This window comes from Xylocopa sonorina, chromosome 5 (assembly GCF_050948175.1).
Source record: "Xylocopa sonorina isolate GNS202 chromosome 5, iyXylSono1_principal, whole genome shotgun sequence".
NCBI lineage: Eukaryota > Metazoa > Arthropoda > Insecta > Hymenoptera > Apidae > Xylocopa > Xylocopa sonorina.
In genome coordinates this window covers 8,120,024-8,147,901 of record NC_135197.1, presented here as the reverse complement: position 1 = coordinate 8,147,901, position 27,878 = coordinate 8,120,024, and the positions used below count along the sequence as shown (strand labels likewise).

Here is a 27,878-nt window from a genome sequence, read left to right as displayed (position 1 = left end):
TTTGTTGCACAAACAGTCTGAATTTTACAATTCAAATATTATTAGGTTCTGGATTGCACATTAATGTAATATATATTTTCATTTCTCACATAAAGTTACTTTTGTTATACCATCTTATATTTTTTAATAAATTGTTATTGTATAAAAGAATGTTATACAAAAAATGATTGAAATTTGATGAATATAAAAACATAATTATATTTATACTAATAGTATAAATCATTATTTATTTATTGGTGTTACTTAATTTTATTCTGCTTTACGCATGAGTAAAAAATATATTCTTTTCAATAGATAACAATATAACTACAAAATTTTGTATATATATAACGTTATCTATTATATTTGAATTATGTTCAGAGCTTTTTCTTAATATTTTCAATGCACAAATATATATAATTTGTTTTAAACATATAAATACTTACTTTTCTATATAGCTTTATATGTTCAATAATACGAGTACTATAAATAACATATTTTGTGGTTGCATATATATAAATTTTTATAAAGTGTAGTCAGTCTGTGTAATTAAGCATTTTATAACGTAAAAAAATAAAAAAAAGTAATATGTGTATATTAAATATACTTGTACCTTGAACTAATTCTCTTGCAACAATTATTAAAAAATTCATGAGTCATAATATCAATTTAAAGTGTATATAAGCAATGCATTATATAATTTTTGGTACAAGTAATAAATAAAAATTTTGTAAATGTATAGTAAAAAGAACTTTTTACATGTTCTATTATTTATGTTTTATGTATAATAAAATCCCATGTATCTCTCCATCTTAGTTTTAAAACTTCCTTGGCACTTAAATGAGTTGTACCATAACTAAGTACAGCAAATTTTTTAAATACATAAAGGACAAGTATCACCCATATAGCAGTACAAAATTTTAATGTGTGTACCAAAAAATTGTTCCGATATCGAGTTCTGGAAATAAAAAATTTTAATTAATTTTTGTAAAGTTCAATTTAAAAAAATTAATTATATAGATATACATCTTATGCAATTGCAAACAGTCGTCTTTTTTTGACACAACAAAGAAAAAGTGTGATTCGTCTGACTTGAATGATATATCCTCATACCTAATCGTTTTTCAACATACCCAATTAAGTAATATAGGTGTTCTATTGTTGCTGCCGTAAGCAGTAGTTTAAAGATAAACGCTGGTAAATAATGATGAAGAAATAGAGTTCTTTCAGTAAACATAAAAGGCAAAAAGTGTAACAAATAACCAGCCAATAAGATGCTTCCAACATTAGAAAATTTGTTCCATTCTTGGTGTGCAATGTCAAAACACATTCGTCTTCGTCTTAACACATAAAATATTAAAAGGGATGAATATATAATTACACAGGCTGTTCCAGAATACCAAATTACTATATTTCCTAAAAGGTGCACCTGTGCCTATAACAAAAATTAATATATTGACGATTATTATAATATATTAATAAATTTAGATATTTACGTAGATATTTACATTACTGTCATTAGAAACCCAATATGCAATTCCTCTAGACATTAACGGCCAGTCTAAAGGATCGCTAGAATACATATGACTGTTTTGCCCTTCTTGTCCACTGAAGAGCATCTTTATCTGTAATTCCACAAATTTCTCCCAGAAACTTAAAGTAGTAGCTTGTAATGGAATCATTTCAGCATTGATCAATTCTCTTTCTCTTTGCTTTTGATCTTCACTTTTGGTATATCTATGTTCTTCAACATTCCATATAGAGTCTGTTTGATCTACCAATCTATCTGCCACTACTTCATGCTGATTGAAACCCCAATCAGGCAATTGTCTTCCACTAAATTTTAACGCGTAATCCGTATTTACATGTATTAGACGTATTTGACTTTGAATCGCGTGCCAAACATCACCGATGCTATCTTTATTAGTTATTTCTACTCTCCAAAGATTTTGCGCGGGCATAGACACGTTATAATCGATGTAACAAGACACCTCTTGGCTTTGAGGAGTCATGGGGGCGGCAACATCGTGTGAATTTAACGCCCGACTTGTAATTCCGTGTACTAATTGTATTACATCACCATGTTTTATTGGTTCACTAGGTTTTGTAACAACTAAATCATTTCTTTCTGGCTTTTTTACAATCCACCAGTTATTTACATCTTTAAATGAATAACATGTAACTTGCTGCTGATGAGAACTTCCTCTGCCATCTGGATACCTTAATGGATACATATGATTATGACTGTGAAGCCAACAAGCTCTTCCATAAGTATGTCTCAAAGTAATCTGTGATCCATGTGTAACTTCTACAGGTTGACCTTTTGTAATACTAGCAAGGCCCCCATCAAGACTTGCTTGAAAAGCGCTTGTCATCACTGAATCATGTGGCCCAGCTTTAGAGAGTATTGTCAAATGTACGTAGAAGATAGTCAAATAAACAGTACAGATAACAGTCAATATTACAAATATTCTTATTGCAAGATGAACGCACAATATCATATTCGATAAAGTTTTCCTTGGTATTAAATTCCAATAATCGTAGGCAATTAAAAATAATGCCAACATCAATGAGTATAGTCCAACATACTTTACACTAAAAGAAATTTTATTATATTTATAGCAATAAATTTAGTTATGAAAAATGTTTAAATAATATCTATTTAAATCATACCATAGTGCACATGTTAAGTTTGCTATGCCTAAGATTAACCATATCCACCAGGACAAGGATGTTGGTTGATCCATTATTTTTCTAAATTTTATGATGCATATCAATCCATATAATGAAAATTGCATTAGGATACTTTCCATTAAAATAAACCTAGATTGTGTTAACAAAGCATTATCTGAAATAGTAATGGAAGTATATAGAATGAAAGCAATATAGCCAAATTTGTATTCTTACATATTTGTATGATAAAAAACAATGTGACGAGAGAAAGAGAGAGAGAGAGAGAGAGAGAGAGAGAGAGAGAGAAGGGAAATTACCGAGTAATAATAAAATTCCTGCCAATGCGGCAGACCACTGTTTCAAACCTAATTCTAAAATTAGATGATAAGCGGTCGGGATTAAAAAACTCCCGCATAATGCTGGTACTAATCGTAACGCAAACAAAGGAACGGATTCAGCGTAAGGACTTCCTATTCTATCGAATTTAAATTGACCATCAAAACCAGCTAAATACGCTACTGCGGAAATAAGTTGTTTTCCTAATGGAGGATGCGAATCGAAAAAAAATGTCCTCTTCATATAAAGTCCCACATATTTTCCGTAATGTAGCTCATCAAACCTGTTTCAAATAACACCTATAATTAATATTATTTTAATTAAAATAAAACGTGTGAGATATACGAAAATTTCCGAAATCATTCAATGATTTATAAAACAAACTTTTAATTCAAAAAAGCGATCTATTAATATAGAAAGTATTAAATATATGTATCCATTAATATATAGAAAATAACTTACACTACGCTTCGTGGTTCTTCCAAACGATAAAGTCGAGTAACAATTCCAGTTAATAACAATATAACCGAAACTAAGTCGATTTCGAGATTTATTTTAATTCGAGCCCTCGGTACTGTATTTGCCGATTTTTCCAAAGAACTGAATTTTTCGACCGTATCCGAGACGATTTCTTTATCTTTCTATTAAAAAATCCATAAAATAGTATAAGCATGTACAAATTTTAAAAGGTAAGATATAAACAATAAATTTTGTAATTAACAATTCAAAACATTAAATAAAATGCATAAAAGAAAAATCCCAAGAATGATATAATACAAAATAAAGGATTAAGTATAAATGAATAACATTTACCTCATCTCGTTGACCGTCCTCGACATAATTGTTCGGAATATGTTCGTAATCAAACTTGGCGCTTTGTATCCACGACTGTTTGTTGTCTATCGTTTTTCTTCGCCTTCGACGAACTTCCATCGCATAAATCTCTAATTAGTAAAACGCTAGAGTAATATATATTACGTACCTTGGTTCCCTTGATTATTATTATTTCAAAAAAGTCAACAAGGAGAGAAGAACGTCCGACCACTACTCGGTGTCTATCGTTAACCCACGTCATCAATCGAGTAATAGCTTCAAGTCAACGCTGTCCTGTTTATAAAAATTTCAATCTCTGGGTAAATGTTACTCTGACATTTTTACCTGTCTGTGAAATATTGGTTGTTGCTCAATATTACGACAAAACGTCGGCAACATGTGAGACGTGGAATTGATAAAAACAATCATCAGGTTCAGTCTGTACAGTACAATAATATGATATAACGGTACTATCACCGAAAATTCCTTTGACTACCCCTTCTGCGCATCACGCGGTAATCTCGTACGGTACTTGTTTTCTAAAGTAAGTAAAATAATAGAATAAATACAACTGATTTCCCTTTGCTCTTATATTTTTCCTTTTTTGCGATTATTAATCATTTATTAGCATCGTAATTATTAAATGCTTCTTGTTTACATTTACATACTTGTTGCAGACCAAAGAATGAGTAGTGATAAGATTTCTTGTCCTATATGTTTTGAAGAATTTCCTTCTGCGACAATAGAAAATCATGTTAGTAAATGTTTATTTCTGAATGAATCAACGAGCAAAGAATCTTCACCTGTCTTCAAAGATGAAAGTCCAGCAAGGAAATACATAAAATTGAATAATTCAAAAGCAAAAAAGAGCGACTTAGGATCAGTGAAAAAGAAAGATAATTCAATGGGTTCGTTTACAATAAATATAGATTCCCAAATATCGGAGGCTTCATCCTACAACAATGTAACTATTTTCTTTTATGTTATGAAACAGAGAATAATAATATTGAAACATATGATTGTTAATAATATTAAATTATAGATAGATAAAGAAATTAAAAAGTCATCAAAAAATGATCATGTACCTCTTGCTGAACGCATGAGACCTACAACACTTTCAGGATACGTTGGACAGTCTCATATACTTGGGCCATCTACAGTTCTCTATCAGTTGTTAAATAAATCTGAAGTACCAAATATAATTTTATGGGGCCCACCTGGCTGTGGAAAGGTAATGAAATATAATCTGTTAATTTCACTACTTTTGTGAAATTATTAAGTTGTTGAAATTTTATATATGCGAATATACGCATGTAAATTTAATTTCAGACTTCTCTGGCAAATGTTATAGCTCACATATGTAAACATAAATCAAATGGTAAAATGAGATACGTTAAGTTATCTGCAGCTATGGCTGGCGTAAACGAAGTAAAAGAAGTAGTCACTATAGCTTCAAATGAGTTAAGATTTGGTAGACGCACAGTAGTTTTTATGGATGAAATACATCGTTTTAACAAAGCTCAACAAGATGTATTTTTACCTCATGTTGAATCTGGTACTATTACGTTAATTGGTGCAACAACAGAAAATCCATCATTTAGTTTAAATTCTGCACTCCTTAGTCGTTGTAGAGTTATTGTTTTGGAGAAATTAAATCTATCTAATTTAACCTCTATACTAAGTCGAGCTGTGTCTTCACTAGAAGGAATGATACACAATTCGAATAAGAAATTGGAAGACACTGAGAAAGTACCAAAATTCATTGTAGATGAAGCAACCATAAAATGGTTAGCAGAAACATCTGATGGCGATGCTCGAATAGCTTTAGGTGGTTTAGAATTAGCAGTTCAGTGCAAAGTACCAAATGATGAAGAATTTCTTCAAGCTGGTCCTGCCACTATAACGTTAGATGATATTAAAGAAAGTCTTAAGAAATCCCATATGTTATATGATAAAAAGGGTGAACAGCACTATGACATGATTTCAGCATTACATAAATCTGTTAGAGCCAGCGACGAAAATGCCTCTCTTTACTGGTTAACAAGGATGATATTAGGTGGTGAAGACCCAGTTTACATTGCTCGAAGATTAGTAAGAATGGCATGCGAGGACGTTGGTTTAGAAGATCCAAAAGCTCTTGGTAGTAAAAAAATTCATAATATTCATTACTTAATTTAAATTCTTATCAAATACAAGAATTATTTATAATATAACTTACAGAAATTGCAGTGCATACAATGCATGGTTGTAAAATGATAGGAATGCCAGAATGCGATGTTCTCTTAGCACAGTGCACAACATATTTGGCAAGAGCACCAAAGTCTAGATTAATGGAGGATGCACTCAGAGCTGCTCAAAGAGCAGTGGCTGAACATAAAGGACCTCAGCCAGGAGTGCCATTGCATTTAAGAAATGCTCCAACAAAACTTATGAAAAATTTAGGTAATCATATATTATTGGTTATTATACAAAATACATTTAACAATGTACAATATTTTGCATAAATTTGATCATAGGATACAGCAAAGGATACAATATGAAGCACAAAGATCAATCAGGATTGAATTATTTACCAGAAGGATTGGAAAATTTTAATTTCTTTGATTATCATTAAAATTACTTGATATAAATTTAATAACATTAAAATGTATATAGATATTACATATACATTTTGTTTATATGTGGAATAATATAAAATACTGTTTATAAGATTTGTCATGTTCAAATATAGTAGAACTTAGTTGATATTTCATAATTACTGTAGATTCATTGTTATTTTATATTCTCGCATTTTTTCCATATAATAGTTTTATTATTAGCAGGCATATCAATAATGTCTACTATTTTTATACCATTCTTTTTTGCTAATTCTATCAGATCATTAATGTCTCTGAGACCCCAATTTGGATCTTGAGATCTTAAAGATTTATCAAAATTAACGTTACTTTCTGGCGTTATTTTTCCATCTATAGCATAAGGTCCGTACGTAAATAAAATACCATTATTTTTCAACAATTTGCCCGCATTGTTAAACAAACCAATAGAACATTCATAAGGTGAAATATGCATCATATTTGCATTATATATATAATCGATACTGGCTTCTTTAAAAATGCCATCACCCCAAATATGAAAATCTGTTGTAATATCTATTTTTAGAGGATGTTTTACATTTGAAAATTCATTTGTATAAGCAGCAATACTGTTTAGCAGTTTCGGATCATATTCTGAAGGATAAAATGTAATGTGAGGAAAATGTGGCGCAAAATGGGCTATATGTTGTCCACTACCAGAAGAAATTTCCAAAAATGTTTGAGGTGTACCATACTGAATATACTTTTGAAGAACTGATAGTATTGGTCCCTTATTACGATCAGCTGCAGGATATACAAGCTTCTTGGCAGCCAGGATGCTAGACCTTAAATTAGAGACCAATGCATTACTTATTATTTATATAATTATATACATAGTAACTATTATTATGTATATTATGACCTGTTCTCCTTTATTAACTTATAACTTGTTTCTTTTTTAACATACTTTTCTATAAAAGTAATTTAACAAAACAAAACTTACTTGTGACTAGCAGCACATTGAATAATTGTATTCATGTTTAGTTGTACATTGATACTATTTCAGACCTGAAAAATTTAAGTATGAACTTTGCAAAATACCATAAAGAATAATATATATTTAAAATTAGAATATAAACTATAGAAAGTAGGATTTAAATTGTACATTATGTACAAATTTATATGAAATATTATTACACGCGCTTAATACAATAAAATAGGCATTTGCATAAAATAAAAATCAATTTTATTACGATTCTTTTAACGCAAATAAAGATTTCTATTATGTTTCTTCAATGTCAAATTAATTATGGGATATATACATATAATATACTCGTAATATCTCGTTAAAACGAACTTAAAATGTAATCGCTGAGATCAAGTTCTGCATCTCTCTACGAAATCAAATCTACTTATAAATTCAAAATATATATATAAAATAAGATAATACATTGCAATTTATAGCATTTATTAATTGAACATCTGTCACATTTTTTCATTAATTAAGCTAAACTGAGTTAAATAATACATTAATTATTTAGTACAATTAACTCCTTTTATCATTGCTCCCCTTCCCTTTACTTGACTTTTCTTGATTCTTCTTATTTTTCATTGAATTTGGTATATACACAGAATGTCCTGTTTTTTTCAAGTGTTCAAATAGTTTGTTCTTACTAGGAAATTCATTTTTACATGTGACACAACAATGTGCTAAGTCTGAAACTTCAGTAATCTGTGATCCTTTCTTATTTTTATTTTCACCCTCTTTTTCTAATGATTTTTTCCTTCCATTTTTCGATTTTTTACTTTTAGAATTTTCATTAACTACATTATTTGTTTCTAGATTCTCCTGCAACAGTTCTATTTCATTTGCTTCTTTGTCTAGTTCTTCACACTCCTCTGTCTTATCATTATTCTCAACGATTTTATTTAACATTGCTTTTCTTTGTTGTTGTTTCTTGCGCTGTTTTTTTGATAATAATATATCTTCATTGATATTTGTATCTTCATCACTATCTTCTTCCACTACCAAATTTTGAACATTCTTCTTTCGTTTCTTCTTTTTCTTTTGTTTTTTAAGTTGCACATTTTCCTCTTCCTCTTGGTCAGAAATAAGTTCATCTTCAGAAGTTGGATATTCCTCTTCTGTTACCTTAGGTGGTACATAAAAAGCATCATCCATCTGAGGTCCTGTAGCAAGTTTAGTCCCTTCTGGATAACATTTTATAACTTTTGATTTTCTAATCTCATCAAAGGCTTCATCATCTGATATTAATTCTTCTTCTGAAGTTTCTTCTTTGGTATTATCTTTATTCTGTATATTATTTTGTGAAGGATTTAATAAGAAATCAGGCATTTGTGAGTCTCTAGCCAATTTCTGTTCACTTTCTGAACTTGATGTGTCACTTTCATTTTCATCAGAAGTTTCAAATTCTTCATCTTCTTTTACCATAGAAGCTTTCATTGTTGTAATATTATCCTTGTGTTTTTTGGAATTCTCATGATTTGAAAATGCTTTATGTGTTTTAAATATTTTATTGCAAGCAACACAATAAAGAGAATTATCAGATATCACAGTTTCATCATCCATGTCACCATCAGAAGATGAATCTTCACCGAATTCCTGATTCAGATTCGCTTCAATATTTTTAAGTTCAGCTTCTATGTTTGAAAATTTTGACCATTCTGACACTTTAAGTTCCTTTAATTGTTTCTGTCTTTCTAACACCTGTTGTCTTTTCCTCTCTTCTGCTTTCTTTAGATTTTCTTTTGCACGTTCAGCAAGCTTCGCCACATGAACTTGTACTCGTTTATCACGTTTACGTACAAATGCAACCAAATTTCTTACTTGTTCATTTCTTTCTTTCTTAGCTTTGTCCCTAAATTTTTTATTCTCTTTCTCGATAATCCTTACTACACGCCTATTGGGAGCACCCCTTATATCATAAGGATCTAACCATGCAAACGATCTCTTTGTGCTATAACTTTGCCAGTAAGCATAAAAATTATGAACAACTTCTTCATATGAACTTTTCGAATCTCCAAATCCTGGAACTTCTTCATCCGAATCTCCCTCCTTTGAAAATTCTAAGTCTTCAGCTGCCAATTTTTCAAATACAGTACGATAAACTGTGTAAAATCCTTTCTCATCATCCCCATATCCTTTGAAACAGGTAGTTGAAAAATATTGGAAGAGATCAATCGAGTCGTCCTTATAATCTTCACCAATACCACCTTTTAAGATTGCTTCACGATGATTGTCATACCAGGTGCGTTCATGAGGATCACTTAACACTTCCCAGGCTTGCTGGACAAGTTGAAATTGTTCCTTTGCTTCCTCAGGATTGTCTAAGTTTTTATCCGGATGCCATTTTAATGCCAACTTCCTATAAGCTTTCTTTATGTCATCATCAGAAGCGTTTCGTGGTACTGCCAATACCTCGTAATAACATTTCATTGTAATAATAAATAATATCGCCTACTTAGGGTATTATAAACTGTAGCGTAACCTCGCACAATATAAATGTATGTAAATCATATGCTAAAAGAAAATCACATTGTATTGATATCAATTGGTTAGTAAAAAATTGTACATATTACAGACACGTGTGTACACAGCCGCTTATTAATAAGTTTAACAAATTTTCACGTTGCATACGGTTTAAAATCTATTTACATCGATAGGTTTAAAGATATCTTACCGAGTGTTTCTGAATGATATAATGAAATTGAAATGTCAGGTTATGTATTTTTACATAGAGAACATGCGTGCATGAAGTTGGCTTTGCTTCGAAACACTTGTCAAATTTATTCCAAGATTTATGATCTATACTTCAGGAATTGTACATACAAACTTCTATATGGTATATGCATATTTGTGGATTTTACATAAATTTACAAAAAGTATGGACTCAAATGAACATTGACATTGTTTATCTTTCGAGTGGTAGCGGAAATACTTTTGCAATCAAATGATCAACAATCGTATTTGAAGGTTGACATATTTTTCCATGAATTTTTGTCAAACGTTAGATTAATGAGGTAAGCATGTTGTTCACGTGATTATTTCACTAGTAACGATGCTAACCTAATAATTAAAATGCAATTCTTAATTCAAAATAGTCTTTTGTAATGCGAAATATTCGATCTTGAAATGAAACGTGTCGTAACTTCTGCTTTACTTTATATCGAATTAGAGGAGATTTTACTAGGGATCTTTTGACGTGGAACAGCTGATTGTATGCATTATTCGTCGACTATTCTCAACATCAAGATGGCCGCGGTCGTGAGAGTGCAGTAAGGGTTGTATGATTTTTGGCATATATCGCCAGTTACGACGTTTGGAGCCGTTGTCATTAATATTCAATATTTTCGGTAAATATTTCTATGTTTCTTTACATAGAACACGCGTTGATTTGTCGTAATAATTACATATGAATGAGATAAAACTGAAACCCTACAAATTGTCAGTGACATCTCGTGAACGTGATATAGCAGACGCCTCTAATTGCTTTTAATAGGTTTTCTTCGAGACTTAGTGTATCGCGTTGTTGCGATGGCCTTTGTGGTAGATGCTTGTCAAGCCCTTTTTGCTACGGACGAGGGATTCATTTGCTATCGACGAAACTATCCGCTATTAATATTGATGTAACACTGATTATACTTCGACTACTTTATAACAAGGTTTTGTCATTTATTTATTACGGGATTATTTTGTTGCATTGCCAGTTAATGACCTGCTTTAGATTGTTACTTTGAATTACTGTTATCTTATGTGCCATCAGAGAAACGTATATTATAGACGTGACAATTTGCACCTTTATATTCTTGCGAATAAAACATGTGCATAGCCTATGTATGTATTGTGTTTTTATATTGTCAAAACAAAAATTTTCACTTAACTAACTGACAAATTAATATACATTGTGTGTATGTGCAAGAGGGAGTATACATTTTAGATGAAACTATATTCGATGAATAATGTTTTATACTAATATATAAATAAATGTACATTACATAATGAAACTTGTTATTGAACGTATATTAATGGTATTCTACGGATAAATTTTATAACATGATACGATTCAAGTATAAATATGTGACATTTATTGCACATGTAAATATTAGGATCTTTCTAAAATGTATGTGATTCAAATATGAATAATATTATTTTACCGTTTTGATTATGTTTAAAATACATAAGTAAATTGTCCAAGAATTTTATTTAATTTTATATTAATATGTCCCAATTTTATGTTCAATTTTAGAGTGACTGTGTTTATTAATAGTATAAGATAATTAAACAGATGCTAAAATATGTTAATTCATAATTAACTTCAACTATAATATATTATAGGTTGAATTTTAAAAATGACAGCGGGTACAAGCTTAGTAGTGCCCATAGTATTATGGGGTCGTATAGCTCCAACTCATTGTATTTCCTGTATTTATTTATCTCGAGATCAAAAAACATTAGTAACAGGATGTTATGATGGTCAAATTTGCTTGTGGCAAGTAGATCCAGAAACATTAAAGGTAAACATATTATTTTCGTAATTAAATTTTTTTAATATTACGAGAAACTTTCACTAATTACTTTGGTAATTGAATATTAAGATGAATCCAAGATGTTTACTTGTCGGTCATACTGCTCCAATAATGTGCCTGAGTCGAGCAAGCGTTATTATGGAACAAAATTATATCGTTAGTAGCAGTGAAAGTGGAGAAATGTGTACTTGGGATTTGGTAGATGGAAAATGCAGGGAAGCTGTAAAACTCAGTAGTGTTCATACACAAATGTTGCCTTATGTCTCAGCTGGTGGAGAAGATGTTAGACTTTTTTGTTCCGGGTATGTAGTAGTTATGTGCATATGTGTATTAAATTTTCAAAATACTTATTTTTGTTATTTTTAGGTACTATCCTGAAGTTTTAGTGATGGACCCTTTCAGTTTGGAAGTTTTATTTACCCTAAGTTCGCGTGTTAACCCTGATTGGATCAGTGCTTTGCACGTTTTGCGGCCGGCCAAACGGAAAGGTCGGTTCTACGTGCACACAAGTTAGTTACACTCCATCACATCTACACTTTATACCATAAATTGCTATCTTATCTTTCTCTGACTTCTTTACCAATCTGTATTGTGCAAAAGTTTGTTGTTTTGAAAAGAGAGTGGGGGAAAGAGAGAGAGAGTGAAAATTATTGTTTCATCCTGATACAATTACATTATCTTGTTTGGATTTTAAACAAAGCATTCATTTGCACAATATGTTTGGTATTTCCTGGCCTATTAATTTTTTATTATACTATTTCTCTGCTCTGAACAGGTTTTTGTTTTATAAATTTAAAAAAAGTTGTTAATTGAAGTATATATTCTTTGTGTTATTTACTCAATCGGAATATTCTTTCTAGTGCAATTATTAACAAGGATTGAGTACACATACTTTTTGTCTTTTAGGATTTAAAATTTTCTGCTAACTTTTCAAGCAATTAACTAATAAAAAAAGCTTCATGCTTTGGGTATATTAGCTATATCTTTTTGTAGGTATCTTGTAATTATTTAAATTGATGATACTATTTAATGTACTTTGTGATATACTATTTGGTGGTGATAATTTAAAAATTATTAGTCTTAATAAAAGTTACAATGTTGCAGCATGTTAATGAAACACATATGGAGACAAATCAGTGCTATTGCACTGATAGACAAGACTCTCTCATGTCTTTCATATTTTCTTTCTTTTCAACTTTTAATTTTCACATTTTTTCTTTTTTTTTTTAATAGTAAGATCAAATGAGCAGGCATTAATACTTCAACAGACCTTCCTTTTGTGCTAATCTCCTTCACTTGCATTTCCTTTCATTAAAATCATTGCAACATACATTGCATTTGCCAACATTAATCATTTTATCATATCATTTATTACACACTATATCTATCGTAAGTATATACTTAAATTGACAATTTTTCAATGATATGTTTAGTGTCTGTATGTAATGAATGCACTTATAAGAAATGTCAGTTCAATATTGCTTTCCTATTATAGATGCAACATATTTATTGTACTAAGTTCTAAAGTACATTATTTTGGTTTAAAAAAAGGAATGTAAATAATATGAAAAAAAATATAATTGCATGTACATAATTGATCAAGAGTTTTTTCAATGCTTGAACATTAATACAATTTCATTATATTCTTTAATATATGACATCTTAAAAGTTCAATACATATAAAACATCTGAACAGTAAAAATATGTGTCTCAGTGGACCTTTTCTTTATTCATTATATTCTTTGTGTAATAAAGCTTTTGGGAAATCAAAAATTGTAAACTAAATGTTTTGTGCATGATTTAAGTAAGCATGGGTTGAGACTTTGTACGGATATAATTGTTTAACATGGAGAATTTTGTTTTGTATTGAATTGTGTCTTTATGTTATAAGGGATCAGATATTAAGCAAATCATTCAGATGCTAAACTAATTAATTCTGTGAAAGTTAGTCGTTTACTTTCTGCATGGTCAAATACTAATTATATACTTGATATTAAAGGTGAAAAATTTACAGAAGTGAAGTTGATTAGTAGCATCTGAGAGACTCAGCTGGTGTAATTAGTATCTGTTTTAAATATTTTTTTCTGTATTTTGCTAAATTTGTTTATTAATACTAAACTGCTATTATGTTACTTTATGCATTTATAATAATTATAAAGCGTCACTTTGGTGATTCTTGTCAAAAAGTTTTTTGCTTAAAAAGCTATGACACCTTCTTAGATGTAGTTAACGCGCAACAGGCGCTTCCATTCATTTAAAGACGACGTTGTGCTGGCATTAACGACAACTGGTACAGTCAAGGTGTGGACACTTCTTGGACATGAAAATCGTAACAGCGAACCTCTTTACGAACACGAGAGTAAACAAATACGGTGTTTAAATGCTCTTGCAATGACCTGTTGCCCGTATAATCAGAGGACCGTATTAATTGTGTGCTCCAAACATTGGCAGGTATGGCTCTATTTATTGCTGTACTTTCTTAAATTCATAAACATTTATTTTACTGATATATTGCTTGCATTAGATATACGATGCTGGCGATTTCTCTCTTCTATGTTCAATCACTGCACCCTGTGGTGAACGTTGGATGGCTGGAGACTTCTTAGCCGCAGATAGAGTTATTTTGTGGAGTGACGAAGGTCACGGATATCTCTATAAACTTCCAGCTAAGTACGTTTTACAATAGAATTGATACTATTTCTTCTTATTATTATCTAGTTTTTTATTCCAAATTTTTATCTTATATATTTTGGAACTTTTATAAGCTATGAAGAAATTAAGAGTTATAAAAAATTTTATGAGTAATGCGCAGCATTAAATATTTATAAAATGAAAGATTACCCAATATGAGTAAAAAATATAAATTTATAATAGATAATTCATTTGTTGCTTATAGGGTTCTGGTACACTTTGACAGGTAGTGTTTCTATATTTAATGTTGTAAATTTTCTCTGATATATAATAATTAACATATTAGAGAAGTTTAAAAAATATCAATAGCATGATAAGAGATACTAACTAATGTGCTCTAACAAATACTGTTACAATTAACAGAAAGCATAAAAAAAGTAAAAAATTACATTATAAACAGAGGAAAATTGTATAATTAAAAGCTACAGTACTGATTTCTACTTAATGTAGAAAATCTTTTGAAAATTAATTGTTCTATTTTATGTTTGTAATATATATTTAAGAGGAAATAATACAATGCTATAAAGTATATTCAAATTTTAAAATGTAATGTAAAGCAACTAAAATGTAGTTTTTTGTTTCAATACTAATGTCACATGTAATTCATCATTTTTTCTTTGATATATTATACTATATTTGTTGTTAGATATGTAGGTGGATTTTTCTCAAGCAAACACATTATTGCTCCAATTAATTAAACCCTGCAATTTATTGTTCTTAAAATTAAATGCTATTTTATAGAAGCACTTGCTGGCAATGCACATTCAGTATTTTGTTACCTTATATTTCTTTTTACTTCATTTATCATAAACATTCATTTTCAGTCATTAAACAAGAAATACAAATTTTAAACTATTTATTCCATGTAAAAATTAATATGGTGAAGAAATTTTCAATTATATTATTAAATCCTTAATAGATATATCAAAGTTCTTTCTTTCTGAACTTTCTTCAACCAGTAGAAAAAAAAGAGAACACCAAAAGTAATTGAATCAAAGTTTGATTAGAAATAAGATTTTGTTGTAATTAATTATACTATAACTAAATGTATTTTTCTCTAATTTCTACATGTCACAAATAAATCATGAAACGACTCGTTTTTACGGTGATGTGTCTTTTTCATATAATACACATCTACTGCATTCTACGGTGGATCTGGTGTTCTTCTAGCAAGTTGAAGGGCAAGGCTCTTAGCAGGTAACCCTGCATTATCTCTGTTACACACTTTCTTCTTGCGTTCTTCACTGTAATTTCTGTCTCTTTACTTATGTTCTTTGTATCCATTTTTGCTAAGCAATTACGTTTCTACAGGTTTGTTTACCTTCTTCACTAGTTTTCCCAAAGCCCAATTAGTATAACAAATAAACTAGAACTGCTTATCAATTTCTCATTTGCATAAATAAAAAACCAATAATCTGAAATGTGTTGTTCAAAATATCATAAGCAGATATAATAAATGACTGTTAACAATATTCACCTTTCATTTCATAAATTTAATCAATGGTTCATACAGATACTTTTTAATTGTAGGTTTGAATTGACAATATTACATTCTATAGTTTTGTGTTCACAACACTATAAAAGGAAAAAAGACAAATTTTTAACAATTAAATATGCAAATTACATGCAAGTTGAAACATACTTGTGCTTATTGTATTCTACTATTTCTTTCACTTTTTGAAGCAATTTAAACAAAAATATTATGCTACTGTATTATACCTTGCCGCATTTCACATCTTGTTTTCATGTTTTATCTGTTTTAAGTTGCTTTATATGTGTCACTATTACTTGAACTATGTATGTGAATAATAAAAGCAATTCATTAAAAAGTAGTAGTGCTATGCCAGCTTATGTAGTCTTAGTAAGCTACGCTATATTATTTTAGTTGCATTTATTGTTTAAATAAATTTATGTATTAAGAAGGTTTCCTTTTCATGCATTTGTTTAACAAATTATTATGCAATTATGCTAAAACAATAATTGTGTACATTTATTTAAATAATTTATGAAGCGCTTTAATGCTAGTTGATATATATTAAATATAACTAAGCAATATAAGAATACTGGTATGTAAAAAAATTAAGCTATTGAAATTAATAAATACAGGAGTCTATTTACTATTTACAGATTATAAAGTGTTCTTAATTTGATAGTTTGCTATCTGTTATAACATATAGTATATCAATGAAGTAATATATTATTCTTTGTTTGTTTAATACTATAGCAGCGTTGCAGACAATAAAAATTTTCATACTGCGGGTGCTGAATATGATCAACCTTACCTCTACTGCACTCTGACGCAACCCGGAGATAAAGTAAGTGTGAAATTACTTTTTAATGGAACTGTTATTTTTATTTTATATTTTCTCTTCATTTCAGCCTCTATCGTGTCCACCAGCAATGCGATTAGTTACAGTTCAAAAGCAAAGTAAAACATTTAAGTATTTATTACGTGGTGATAGCGAAGGAGTTGTTGTTCTCTGGATGGTACCAGAAGTAACAAGTCAACAATTAATTCAAATTTGTCAGAACGATCGTTCAACTCCACTTTCATTGTCACCAGCAGTAAAAACGAGCATTACAGCCGCTTGGGAAGAAATGAAACCATCACCAGTCGGAATATTAGATCAGTTAGATAGTGGAGATGGCCACGGCATAAAGTTAACAGCTTGTATATATTTACCGCAACAGAGTCGTTTAGTTGTCGGCCGCGAAGACGGCAGTATTGTCATTGTTCCTGCAACGCAAACAGTTATGCTTCAATTACTTCACGGCAATCATCAACAATATGATGGTACAATAAATTTATTAATATGAAAATAATATTTTTTTCAATAGTATTTTGCTTCAACGATAAACTATATTATACGTGAAGGGGCAGGGGAAAATAAATTCAAACAAGCTTAATTTTTAGGGTAATAATATCCATAAGAGAGATATGAATCCATATCTCTTTAAATATCACATCTTTTTATTTTTGATATTTAAAAATGTTTAATCAAATGTTTGGAATCATACTTCTTCCTTTTTATTTTATTATGTGGTTTATAGATTGGCCACCTCACCAAATACTTGAGGGCCATTCTGGTCGAGTGAATTGTCTTCTATATCCACATGGAGCAGCTCCACGTTACGATCGAGCACATCTCGTGTCTGGGTCTGTTGATTTTGCTGTATGTTTATGGGATCTTTATGCTGGTACACTCATTCATAGGTTCTGTGTCCATGCGGGTGAAATTACACAGTTAATGGTACCACCTGATAACTGCAGTGTATGTTCAATTTAACTAGTAATATTTTATACTTTTATTACATAATTACAATGTCATTATTTTTGTAGCCTAGAATACAGAAGTGTGTTTGCAGCGTTGCATCGGATCATAGTGTTACTTTGTTATCATTAGCAGAAAGAAAGTGTGTTGTTCTTGCTTCTCGACATTTATTCCCAGTTGTCACGATAAAATGGAGACCATTGGATGATTTTATGATTGTTGGATGTTCAGATGGAGCTGTGTATGTATGGCAAATGGAAACTGGTCACCTAGATCGTGTATTGCACGGTACATATAAATTCTATTAATTTTATGATTATAACTTTGTTACTCTTGCAAAATTAAATATTACAGCATTATGTACATATTAAATTTGATTTTTGCAATGTTGTAACTAAGATTTTTATAGGTATTATTGCAGAAGAAGTACTCTATGCATGTGATGAAAATACAATGGCTGCAACTGGTGGATCAGCTACAGGTGGTGAATTAGGTTTAGCTAACCCTGCTGTTCATTTCTTCAGGTAAATAAAATTTTGGTACATAGATGATGAGAAGGAGAATAGTAGAAAGTTGATCTTTGTTATCTTTGTGTTGGTTTGTTTGTTCAGAGGTTTGAGGCATAGAAACCTTTCTGCCATAAGGCATGCGACTCAAAGAGGCTTACACCAACTGCAACAACTTCATGGTGGACACGGAGTTGATCATGGAAGCCAAATAAAAGCAAAGGGTACACCTTTAATGATTCAAGGCTTTAGGAGTAATCCTAAGGATCCAGAAAGTCACATTTTATTTTTTGACATAGAAGCATTAATAGGTAATATTTTATTTGTTTCCGTGTGTAAGGAATTAAGTTTTATGTAAAGTTGTTTAAAGTATGCTTATTTTTATTTTGTTGGTATAGTACAATTACTTAGTGATGAATATGGAGCAATGTCGCCAGGTTCTTTGGAAGCACAGGGTCTAATTTCAGCTTCCGAATATCAAAAAGTTGCAGCACTTACACAATCTGCTAGTCCAGATGCTCATAAGAAAATTGCAGGTAAAAATTCCTTCATTAAACAACTGTTATATAGTTACATTCGTCTATATTAATATACTAAACTAGCATACAACAACTTGTACTAACATGCCACTTTATAGACTTTTTCGGTCGCGTCAAGGATAAGGCAGGCGACGTTGAACGAATTTTAAAGGAGAAGGATCGCCACGGTATTGTGCTCTGTTACTGTTTCATTTTGCAAGCTGTAGTTTCCGTGTGACTTTTTTTTGTATATTTTATAAAGCAAAAATTTTGCAAGGATCCTATATAGGATCATTGGACGGATTTCACACATTTCGTTTAGCACAAATTGTTCAACATAATCACACACACATGAACTTTTTTTCGTAATTGCATGTCCACGAATGTAGCCAAATTTACATACATTATTAATCCGTAATATACTATTCATTATGCAGTGAAATTCTGCATCAAGACGACCTTATTCAAGTATGGTTTCACAGTATTGTTTCATTTCAACCAACTTTCAATAAGCTTAAAAAAGACATTTCATTGCAAAGCAGTGCTTTGTATTCTTAGTTTATCTATCGATTAGCAGTATTTCTTTTATACTTAATACATTGTTTCTCACATGTGATTTACATGTGTCCTTTTTGGAATGTTCCTTTCACATAATATTTATTGGAGGTTTCATAGTGCATTTAATCCACACTTCAGCTGTAGTCATTAGAAGATTGGTGTTTGAAAAGATATATTCTCTTATTATATCGTCTAAAGCCAATTTCTTTCTGTAGGTATATTGGCTAAAATGAAGGAGGGTGCAGAGAACGTACACACTAAGATTCAGGCCAAGGTGGAAAGCGTTGGCCTCAAGCCGTCGACTCTCGATGGCAAAGGTTAGCCATGATTTAAAGAAGATGGCAAAATTATTGTATTTTCTACTGTTGAAATTTCGTGGCATGGATTTGTTTTGTTAGTTTAGATTAGTCGCTTTGTTTTCCATTCTTTTCGTTTGTTTGCGTAAAATCTATTTTATCGTTTCACTTTTGTATCCGATATACGAGTTATTTAGGGCGTTTACCAATCTTGTTCTATTATATTGCAGATTTATTTTACTTTTCCGTTTCTTTTTTCTTTTATTAATATATTTACAATTTAACTACTGGTTTGTTTTATACAGTATAGGTAGAAGTTCATAGTAAAACCTTTATTTGGATCCATATAATCATATAATTTCCCATAATTCTACGAATTTTTATTCACCTAATATATTCATGTTTTTATTTATAGATTTTTTATCAATGTGTATATTGTGTTATACAATTTTTCATACATCTATAATATGTTTTAAAATGAATCTTATTATTTTTTTGTTTGACTACATGTCTTATTTAAAGAAAATAAGTATATAAGAATGTATGAAAAGTTTATAAATCGTAAGTTCATTTGTATTACACATCACTTTTTCAGTGCACCCTTTCATGAATATAAAATTCACAACTTAATAATTTAAAAAGAAAATCTTTTGCAGGTGAGAACTGGAACAATAATGAAGCTGCAAAAAATAATTTGAAGCGAAATGGAGCGTTTAGTGAACCAAATGCAACTATGGAAGTTGCTCAACTTATATTGAGTCTATTACACGCATGGGGTATTGATCCAGATTTAGATCGTGTTTGTGAGGGAAAATTGGGTTTATTAAGACCTATGGTTCCTGTTTCATTTGGAGTATTATCTAAAGGAGGTATAATTAAATGAATTGTGTGACAGTAAAAGTGGTACCACTGATGCGCATAGCTAAGCACATATAAACAGGAAGAAAATTGTGATAGTAGATTGAAATAAAATAGAATGGTTCTACAGTTAGGTACTCAACAGTGTGTAAATTAAATAAAGAACACGAGTTTCACTTAGATCTATGGAATGCTAATCACGATTTCATGGAAAGATGTCTATACTGAGGACCTAACTCTACAACTAAATTATTTTGGTTCCATCTACTTCACGACATTCCTCATTATTCTGTGATTGTTCCATATGGTATTTTCAATTAAGGCACTTTTCTTTGCTTCCTCCTAGCGTACTGCTTTTGTTTGATTAAGCAAATTAATTATTTTAAAATTTCATCTTTTATAAATTGTTTATTTCCATTTTTTAATCAATTATTTTTCTTGCAGGCTATATGTCGTTATTATTACCAACTTGGCAAACACAATTGGAACCGATGGGTGAACCAACAACTCAATTAGAACAACGGTTACCCGCAGAATTAGTTAGACAAGAAAGACTTACTCGAGCATTCACGGCGAGAGCACATTGGGTACTATCCACTACGTTAACCAGCAATCATTTATTAGCAGTAGTAGCATTAGCGAATACTTTAATGTCAATGAACAATGCCACTTTTGTACCTGAACAAGAACGAAATAGAAAAATGCATAGGTTCGTAATTTTGTATAATCATAAAAAATATCAAGATACGTAATATAAATTTCACGATACACTTTATACAGGCTTGCTAATAGATCTACAGTTAATTGGAACAAAGCAGAAGAAGAGAATGAAGAAATTTATACAGCGCAACAAGCACAAATTAAACAAGGTTGGTCCCTTTTAGCGACACTGCATTGCGTACTTTTGCCCGATAAAATAGTCTCACAAGGTGGTGTAAAAACATTTAAACGGCCTCAAGTCGAAATGATGGCTCGCAGATGGCAACATCAATGTCTTGAGGTTTGTCTGAAATCTAAAGTGGAATGTATGAAACGTATAGTGCTATATAAAACAATATCACTTTAGATCCGCGAAGCTGCACAAGCTTTACTACTTGCTGAATTAGGAAGAATGGGTCCAAAAGGAAGGAAAGCGCTCGTAGATAGTTGGTCACAATATTTACCAATGTATAGCACTCAAGAACCTATTGCACCACAATCACAAAACCAAAGTCCACCAGTTCCTGGCAGTCCAGTTCCACAGTCTGAATCAAATCCAGAAGAGGAAGATGAGGAGGAAGAGTTGGCAGAAGGTAATTTGTATAAAAAAAATTTGTCTTGTACCTCTATTTCAATATTTGTGAAAAATATCTTAATTACATTACGTACTTACATTAGCAGAAATAAATGTAGCTAGGAAACCATCCAGTGTGGCAGAATTGAAACGGAAGCAGACAACAGCGGTCGTACTGTTAGGTGTGATAGGCGCTGAATTTGGGCAAGATGTTACTACCACAAATCAAAGAAGGGATAACGAACAGAGACGAACAAGTTCAATCGTAGAAGGTTTCGGTATAGGAAATAATAATCTCGCAAGGCATACCAGTATGGCACTCACGCACTTGTTATACGCACCTCATTCACCGAAACTACCTTTGCATACGGCATTACGAAGAGCAGCAATTGATCTCATTGGTAGAGGTTTTACAGTTTGGGAACCGTATCTTGATGTGTCAAAAGTAAGAGGAGTATTAAGAAATTAACATCTTAACGACAAGGTTGTTGACTCGGAAAGTTATATCTAACATTATTTTATGAATGTTGTTCGTAATAAGAAATAATACCCGTTAAGGTCGTTAAGGTGTTAAGATAATGAATAACAGTCGAAGAAAAAGTTCATTTATCTCACGCTGCCCGATATATAGGTATTATTGGGATTACTAGAGATGTGTTGCGATGCTGATAAGTTAGTACCAAATATGACCTATGGCCTTCCGCTTACACCTCAAGCAGATACGTGTCGTACTGCACGGCATGCTTTAACTCTAATAGCTACTGCCCGACCAGCAGCGTTCATAACCACGATGGCACGAGAAGTGGCTAGATATAATACATTGCAACAAAACGCGCAAACATTAAATGTAAATATGAACGCGAGCGTTCTGGTTAGAGCGAAACCGGAAATACTTAGGATCGTTGAACAATTAATTGATAAAATGCAGAGCGAAATGAGCGATCTCTTAGTGGAGGTGAGAATGATTTAAATTAGTGCAGGCATTATTATATAATTAATGTGATAATCACCATTTATAGGTCATGGACATTATCTTACATTGTCTGGACCCAGGTCATCTTAAAACTAAATCATTGAACGAAGTATTTCCAGCAGCATGTAGATTCAACCAAGTCAGTTGACTTATATTAATATTGTTTACGTGTTTCAAGCACTTGATTGCTGACAAAGTATAATATTTGTTTCAGGTAAGTCATTGCCCAGCAACGCGCAGGATAGCAGTAGGCAGTCGCAATGGTCAGCTAGCCTTGTACGAATTGCGAGGAAATGTTAAGTGCCAAACAGTACCTGCTCATGCAGCGCCTGTGACTGCATTAGCATTTTCACCCGAAGGCAAGTTCCTGGTTAGCTATTCTTGTACGGAAAATAAATTATGTTTCTGGCAGGTGAGATATTACTTGTTTATCTACTATGGCAATATTTATTATATCGTCGTTCAGTTTAGATACCATGCACAAGCTTCATCGTGTTCTGATTAACAAAATAATTTATATCAAACCGATTTCCAGCAAATAAGTAGCGGTATGTTCGGCCTAGGAAATTCGCAGACACGTTGTGTGAAATCATATAGTACCGCACCCATTAACGATGTAGCACGGTTAAACCCTATGCGATTAGCACGATTGATATGGATAAACAATCGAACAGTAACGTTAATGCTTGCTGACGGATCTGAGACACGATTCAATGTATAAACAGTTAGAAAACAGCTCCTTATATTCCAATATTGGGCGAATAAAGAGAAAAATTAAATGATCCAACAAAAATGGGGATTAGTCTACAGCAGAAATATGCGATGATTGTATTGTGCAAGAAAGAAATAGCCGAAGAAAGTGCTGTCGTTGAAAGTTGGTGCGCTTATTGGTACTTAATAGTACTAGTGCTAAAATAATCGGATATATCCTATCATACAGAGTATACTAGAGATGATGTTCATCGTTGCACGACGCAGGATATGGCATGGCGATTATCGTTAAGTATGGTACGAAAATTTGTTCCTTCTCAAGCTATCTCATCTCTCTCTCTCTCTCTCTCTCTCTCTCTCTCTCTCTCTCTCTCCTCTCTCTCTCTCTCTCTCTCTCTCTCTCTCTCTCTCTCTCTCTCTCTCTCTCTCTCTCTCTCTCTCTCTCTCTCTCTCTCTCTCTCTCTCTCTCTCTCTCTCTCTCGCTTACTGTCTCTTCCATTTTAATTTAAATACTTCATCTTTCTTGGTCACGCACGAATACGTTCCATTTTTGCGTTGTTAGTAGTACCCGAGATGGTTTGAATGCAATCATGCTTTAACAAAAGTATTCTTTTTATTTAGTAATTTAATTGCATTATCATTTGATTGCTAGTTAGTACAATCCTGAATTATTCTATTAGCATTTCATGAGTTCAATTTGGTCGAGGTAGAAATACTACAAGGAAATGCTTTCACATCGTAAAACTTGTTGACCATTTCTGCATGAGGATTTGTGTGCGGTATTGTACATTATACAATGTTACACTACTGCCTGCGCTGTTTAAAGCCACGACTACATATTCCTGAAACCCTGATATAATAGACAAAAGATAAAGGTTACTATAAGAAACCTCGTGTTGAAAGTACATACATGTGTATATATACATACAAGAAAAAAAGAAAAAAAAATAAATTGTCGCCGGAAGATTTGTACATAACAGCGGCGAATTATATAGGTCAATATATAATAATTTGTATGAAACGTCTTATGTTTATCTGTTTACATATAGTTAAACGCTTCACATGAATTCCTGTTTTAAGAATTTTACACATGTTACTTGCCCGCGTAATTTGTACTGCTTAACGAAAGTTAAATGTTCCCAAATCATATATAGAGTTATAAATGTTTGAGCTCTGAATCCTTAAACGAGACTATTCGATTATGCATGTTTGGTACTTAGGACTTAAAAAATTGAGCGAAAATGAAGATCAACATTAAATTCTTGATACATACAAAAAGTAATTTTTGAAGCAACCATTCAAAATTTCAATACGTATATATACTCCGCAGTTACCTTACAACTTTTATAAATATATTCCACGCGTAAATAAATAGTAATATTTATTTCGTCGTTCGAATTGGAACGATGGAGGGATTGAAGTTTGTCTGTATAGTATCACTCAAACGTGAAATGTTACTTTGTTATTTTTTTTCTTCGAATTAGATTGTTTCTTCATTAATGAGGAAATAGATAAGGCGATGAAGAATATGAATGATATTAAGTTCGTTTAGAGTAATTTATTGTGGTTATTACCCTTTTGCAATTTGTCTTGTGTAACATATACTACAAAGACGTACATACGTGTATATTAAAAGAAGAAAAGTGATGCTATTGTCCAAGTCCTTACACATATTGTGACAAATTTAACTTGAAGGTATACAATTCTGTGTATAATCCTCATATTGTAATTTAGTTGTCTATCACGGATCGCACAAAATCACGGGTGACTTTTTTGATGCAAACTGATAGGCAACTTTTGAATCTGAGAAAAAAGATAATCTCAAAGGTAATGCTTTGTGTTAATCGAATGAAATATGTGTATCTTTATATGTATCTGAATAATTTGTTATCGATAATGTAACGCGTTCATTCATTGAAGCCTTTTAAAGACTACAATTTTTTTTAATGTCTTATAATGCGTCATTGAATTTTTTAAACGTTTTACGACAATGTATACCAATAACATATGCAAATGCATTAATCAAATGAAACAGCTTTTTATTTGAAGGAACAGATGGCTGAACGAGAAGGTGGAATTGAAGCTAATTTATCGATAACAAAATTTAAGAGAGATGCTAGATACACAACTATTGCGAGGACTAAATAATAAAATGTTAGTACCGCGGGCATTTGTCACGCAGGCGTGTCTAGAATCGGTACCAAAACAAAATACTCGTAAGCAAAAGCCAAAAGAAAATGCCACTTTGCGAAAACACGAGGACGACGGAATTTCGTTTCTCGAATATCCTCAACGCGAAAAATCGAACGACTTCTCTGCGTTACGTGTATCTTGTATATAAAAAACCAAACTATGCCTAATTGTATCTATGTAATTATTTATGTGTACATTATATTTTATCGTGCGTTGCGTATGGTCAGAAAAAATAAGAAAGAAAATGATCGATATAAGGTATAATATTTATTGATCATTCTCTTGAAGTCTATATTGATCAGTGATGGATATTTGATATTTATGTTTAAAATCAGTCGAGTTTTCAGAAAATTTCGAAAGATTCTCTCATCACCTTTTAAAAGTAACTTTTCCAAATTTTATTAATACCACGAAACGTAGAATGAATATGATCGAGTCTAAATTGAACTATAAAAATTATATATGGGTATTTCTATTTATATGAAGCACGTAAAATCACTTAAATAGTTCGAGTCTTTAAAAAATCTGGATGTCTTATTCTCTTCAAACGTATAGACTCTGATACTTCAGTATTCTTTATCGTTTACATTTGAAATATTCCAAATAAATCTTCCGCGATTCCATCACTAGTGGTAACGTTTAAAACGCAAAAAGAAAGTATATCGCACGTGTTGTTAATCGTTATGCAATAATTAAATGTATTTAAATGTATCCAATGTGAAACGCGATGCGTTAAAAATTCGATAATATATATACACACACCATGAAGACGAAAATCTTTTTTATCTTAATGAATCTTATGCTGCTGTATTACTAAAAACAAAAAAAAACTCGGATTATCTATATATATTAAGAAACATCGGAGCATCAATTTGTTAAATTGCAAACAGTATAAAATATTTCGCTGATTAGTATTATACTATGACGTAGATGTTGAAAATCGTTGTGCGTTGAGCGAAAAGCTTTAATCGTAGCCATTTTTACAGAAAGAAAGATTGATACTGAATATCTAAATAAACAATGTTCTATTTGTAAAAGACAATATTAATTATTCACGAACTTATGCAAGGGAGATATCAGTTTAGTAGGTTTATAAGTGCAAAATTAATTTTTCCTAAATTATCGTTAATATATTTCTCTTAGCTTTATTTTAACTGTGCGCAGAAGGAAAGATAAAGTTTGGAAATTATCTCAGTATTATTTGCATACGTACAAGAGAATCTTATATTTCACTCACACACACAGAAAAGTAAATAATACAATACGCTTAATGTTCGCATTTTTTTGCTTTTTATTCATTTTTTTTATCAACTACATTTGTGTTAGGAATATTCATTTTGTCTAGAATCAAATTCAGAAAATTTGTAATACCTTGCAATAACAAGTTGAATAATTTTACTATATACAAATATTCAATATTACTATATACATTTTTTAAATATTTTATTATGAAAATAAACAATACAATAAATTTTGCATTATAAAATATTTTGCTATGAATATATTGAAGTACGTGTAACATGAAATCTGACTTGGCATCAATGCACTGTAACAAAAAAATAACCCTCTTTAAAAAATTGAGTTTGTATAAATTTTTGTACTGAATGTACTATTCGTATTTTTTAAACATCAGTGGGACATGTGAACAGCAGTTGTCATCTTTTACTCAGGACTCTAGCCAAAATGTCATCATAATTTTTTACAAAAATTAAGCATTTATTTTTTGCCATTCACGTTGTATATAACAAGATTGTAATACTTTATATTCGTAAGACGAAATTACCTTTCAGATATACCATGGAAAAACTCCTCTTCGCATTCTGGAAGAAAAAAAATCTTGTTAAGAATAGAAAACCTTGTGGTGGTAAAGTTTGTAAATGTGTGTATATCTCAGTGATAAATGGTACACGTTAGGGTTTCTGAAGTTTTCGTCAACGAATTCAGCCCCGAAAGAAAATCATCATTTACATAACTTATATATTTATAATTCTAGTATAGTACTAAGTACTTTTGAAGTATATATTACCTTAGATGTTAAAAATCCAAGTCCAAGTGCTTATGATGCTCGAGTGATATGCATAATTAGATATCTAAGTTTCTGCTAAAGA

At 31.1% G+C, this 27,878-nt stretch overlaps 5 protein-coding genes across 23 annotated transcripts; 2 read left to right on the top strand and 3 right to left on the bottom strand.

Annotated features, from left to right (window-relative positions):
* Positions 1-514: 514 nt before the first annotated feature.
* Positions 515-3,927, bottom strand: Rt (Protein O-mannosyltransferase rt). Of its 2 annotated transcripts, XM_076895787.1 has the most exons (7): positions 3,802-3,927; positions 3,451-3,629; positions 2,970-3,271; positions 2,653-2,827; positions 1,488-2,574; positions 1,113-1,414; positions 515-937 (listed from the first exon to the last, which is right to left on the bottom strand). In XM_076895787.1, exons 1-7 carry the CDS (start codon positions 3,919-3,921, stop codon positions 751-753), a joined length of 2,352 nt encoding a protein of 783 aa, XP_076751902.1. In that variant the 5' UTR covers positions 3,922-3,927; the 3' UTR covers positions 515-750. The 2 variants fall into 2 exon arrangements, with proteins under 2 accessions (XP_076751902.1, XP_076751903.1); XM_076895788.1 differs by lacking the exon at positions 3,802-3,927 and having other exon boundaries at positions 2,970-3,287; positions 3,451-3,589.
* A 290-nt stretch (positions 3,928-4,217) lies between these two features.
* LOC143424011 (ATPase WRNIP1) lies at positions 4,218-6,548 on the top strand. Its single transcript, XM_076895797.1, has 6 exons — positions 4,218-4,345; positions 4,479-4,765; positions 4,844-5,032; positions 5,131-5,941; positions 6,022-6,243; positions 6,318-6,548. Exons 2-6 carry the CDS (start codon positions 4,487-4,489, stop codon positions 6,413-6,415), a joined length of 1,599 nt encoding a protein of 532 aa, XP_076751912.1. The 5' UTR covers positions 4,218-4,345; positions 4,479-4,486; the 3' UTR covers positions 6,416-6,548.
* LOC143424019 (methyltransferase-like 26) lies at positions 5,541-10,571 on the bottom strand. 2 transcript variants are annotated; one of them, XM_076895819.1, is made up of 3 exons: positions 10,302-10,571; positions 7,378-7,431; positions 5,541-7,219 (listed from the first exon to the last, which is right to left on the bottom strand). In XM_076895819.1, the coding sequence occupies exons 2-3, from the start codon at positions 7,410-7,412 to the stop codon at positions 6,574-6,576; spliced, it is 681 nt and encodes a 226-aa protein (XP_076751934.1). In that variant the 5' UTR covers positions 7,413-7,431; positions 10,302-10,571; the 3' UTR covers positions 5,541-6,573. The 2 variants fall into 2 exon arrangements, with proteins under 2 accessions (XP_076751934.1, XP_076751935.1); XM_076895820.1 differs by lacking the exon at positions 10,302-10,571 and adding an exon at positions 10,076-10,208 and having other exon boundaries at positions 7,378-7,442.
* Positions 7,822-10,216, bottom strand: LOC143424008 (dnaJ homolog subfamily C member 21). Its single transcript, XM_076895791.1, has 2 exons — positions 10,076-10,216; positions 7,822-9,915 (listed from the first exon to the last, which is right to left on the bottom strand). Exon 2 carries the CDS (start codon positions 9,829-9,831, stop codon positions 7,921-7,923), a length of 1,911 nt encoding a protein of 636 aa, XP_076751906.1. The 5' UTR covers positions 9,832-9,915; positions 10,076-10,216; the 3' UTR covers positions 7,822-7,920.
* Positions 10,572-10,613: 42 nt separating the features above from the next.
* On the top strand, positions 10,614-23,592 carry Rbcn-3b (WD repeat-containing protein Rbcn-3B). Of its 17 annotated transcripts, XM_076895767.1 has the most exons (27): positions 10,631-10,748; positions 10,895-11,057; positions 11,731-11,909; positions 11,991-12,223; positions 12,288-12,430; positions 14,182-14,372; positions 14,446-14,591; positions 14,818-14,838; positions 15,783-15,809; positions 16,837-16,927; positions 16,992-17,406; positions 17,664-17,884; positions 17,953-18,172; positions 18,294-18,408; positions 18,496-18,701; positions 18,789-18,926; positions 19,028-19,096; positions 19,682-19,783; positions 20,419-20,631; positions 21,065-21,329; positions 21,401-21,620; positions 21,687-21,912; positions 21,998-22,338; positions 22,525-22,848; positions 22,913-23,005; positions 23,081-23,278; positions 23,402-23,592. In XM_076895767.1, exons 3-27 carry the CDS (start codon positions 11,745-11,747, stop codon positions 23,585-23,587), a joined length of 4,569 nt encoding a protein of 1,522 aa, XP_076751882.1. In that variant the 5' UTR covers positions 10,631-10,748; positions 10,895-11,057; positions 11,731-11,744; the 3' UTR covers positions 23,588-23,592. The 17 variants fall into 17 exon arrangements, with proteins under 17 accessions (XP_076751888.1, XP_076751884.1, XP_076751885.1 ...); XM_076895773.1 differs by lacking the exon at positions 10,895-11,057 and having other exon boundaries at positions 10,614-10,748; positions 12,288-12,409; XM_076895769.1 differs by lacking the exon at positions 10,895-11,057 and having other exon boundaries at positions 10,614-10,748; positions 16,840-16,927.
* Positions 23,593-27,878: the final 4,286 nt, after the last annotated feature.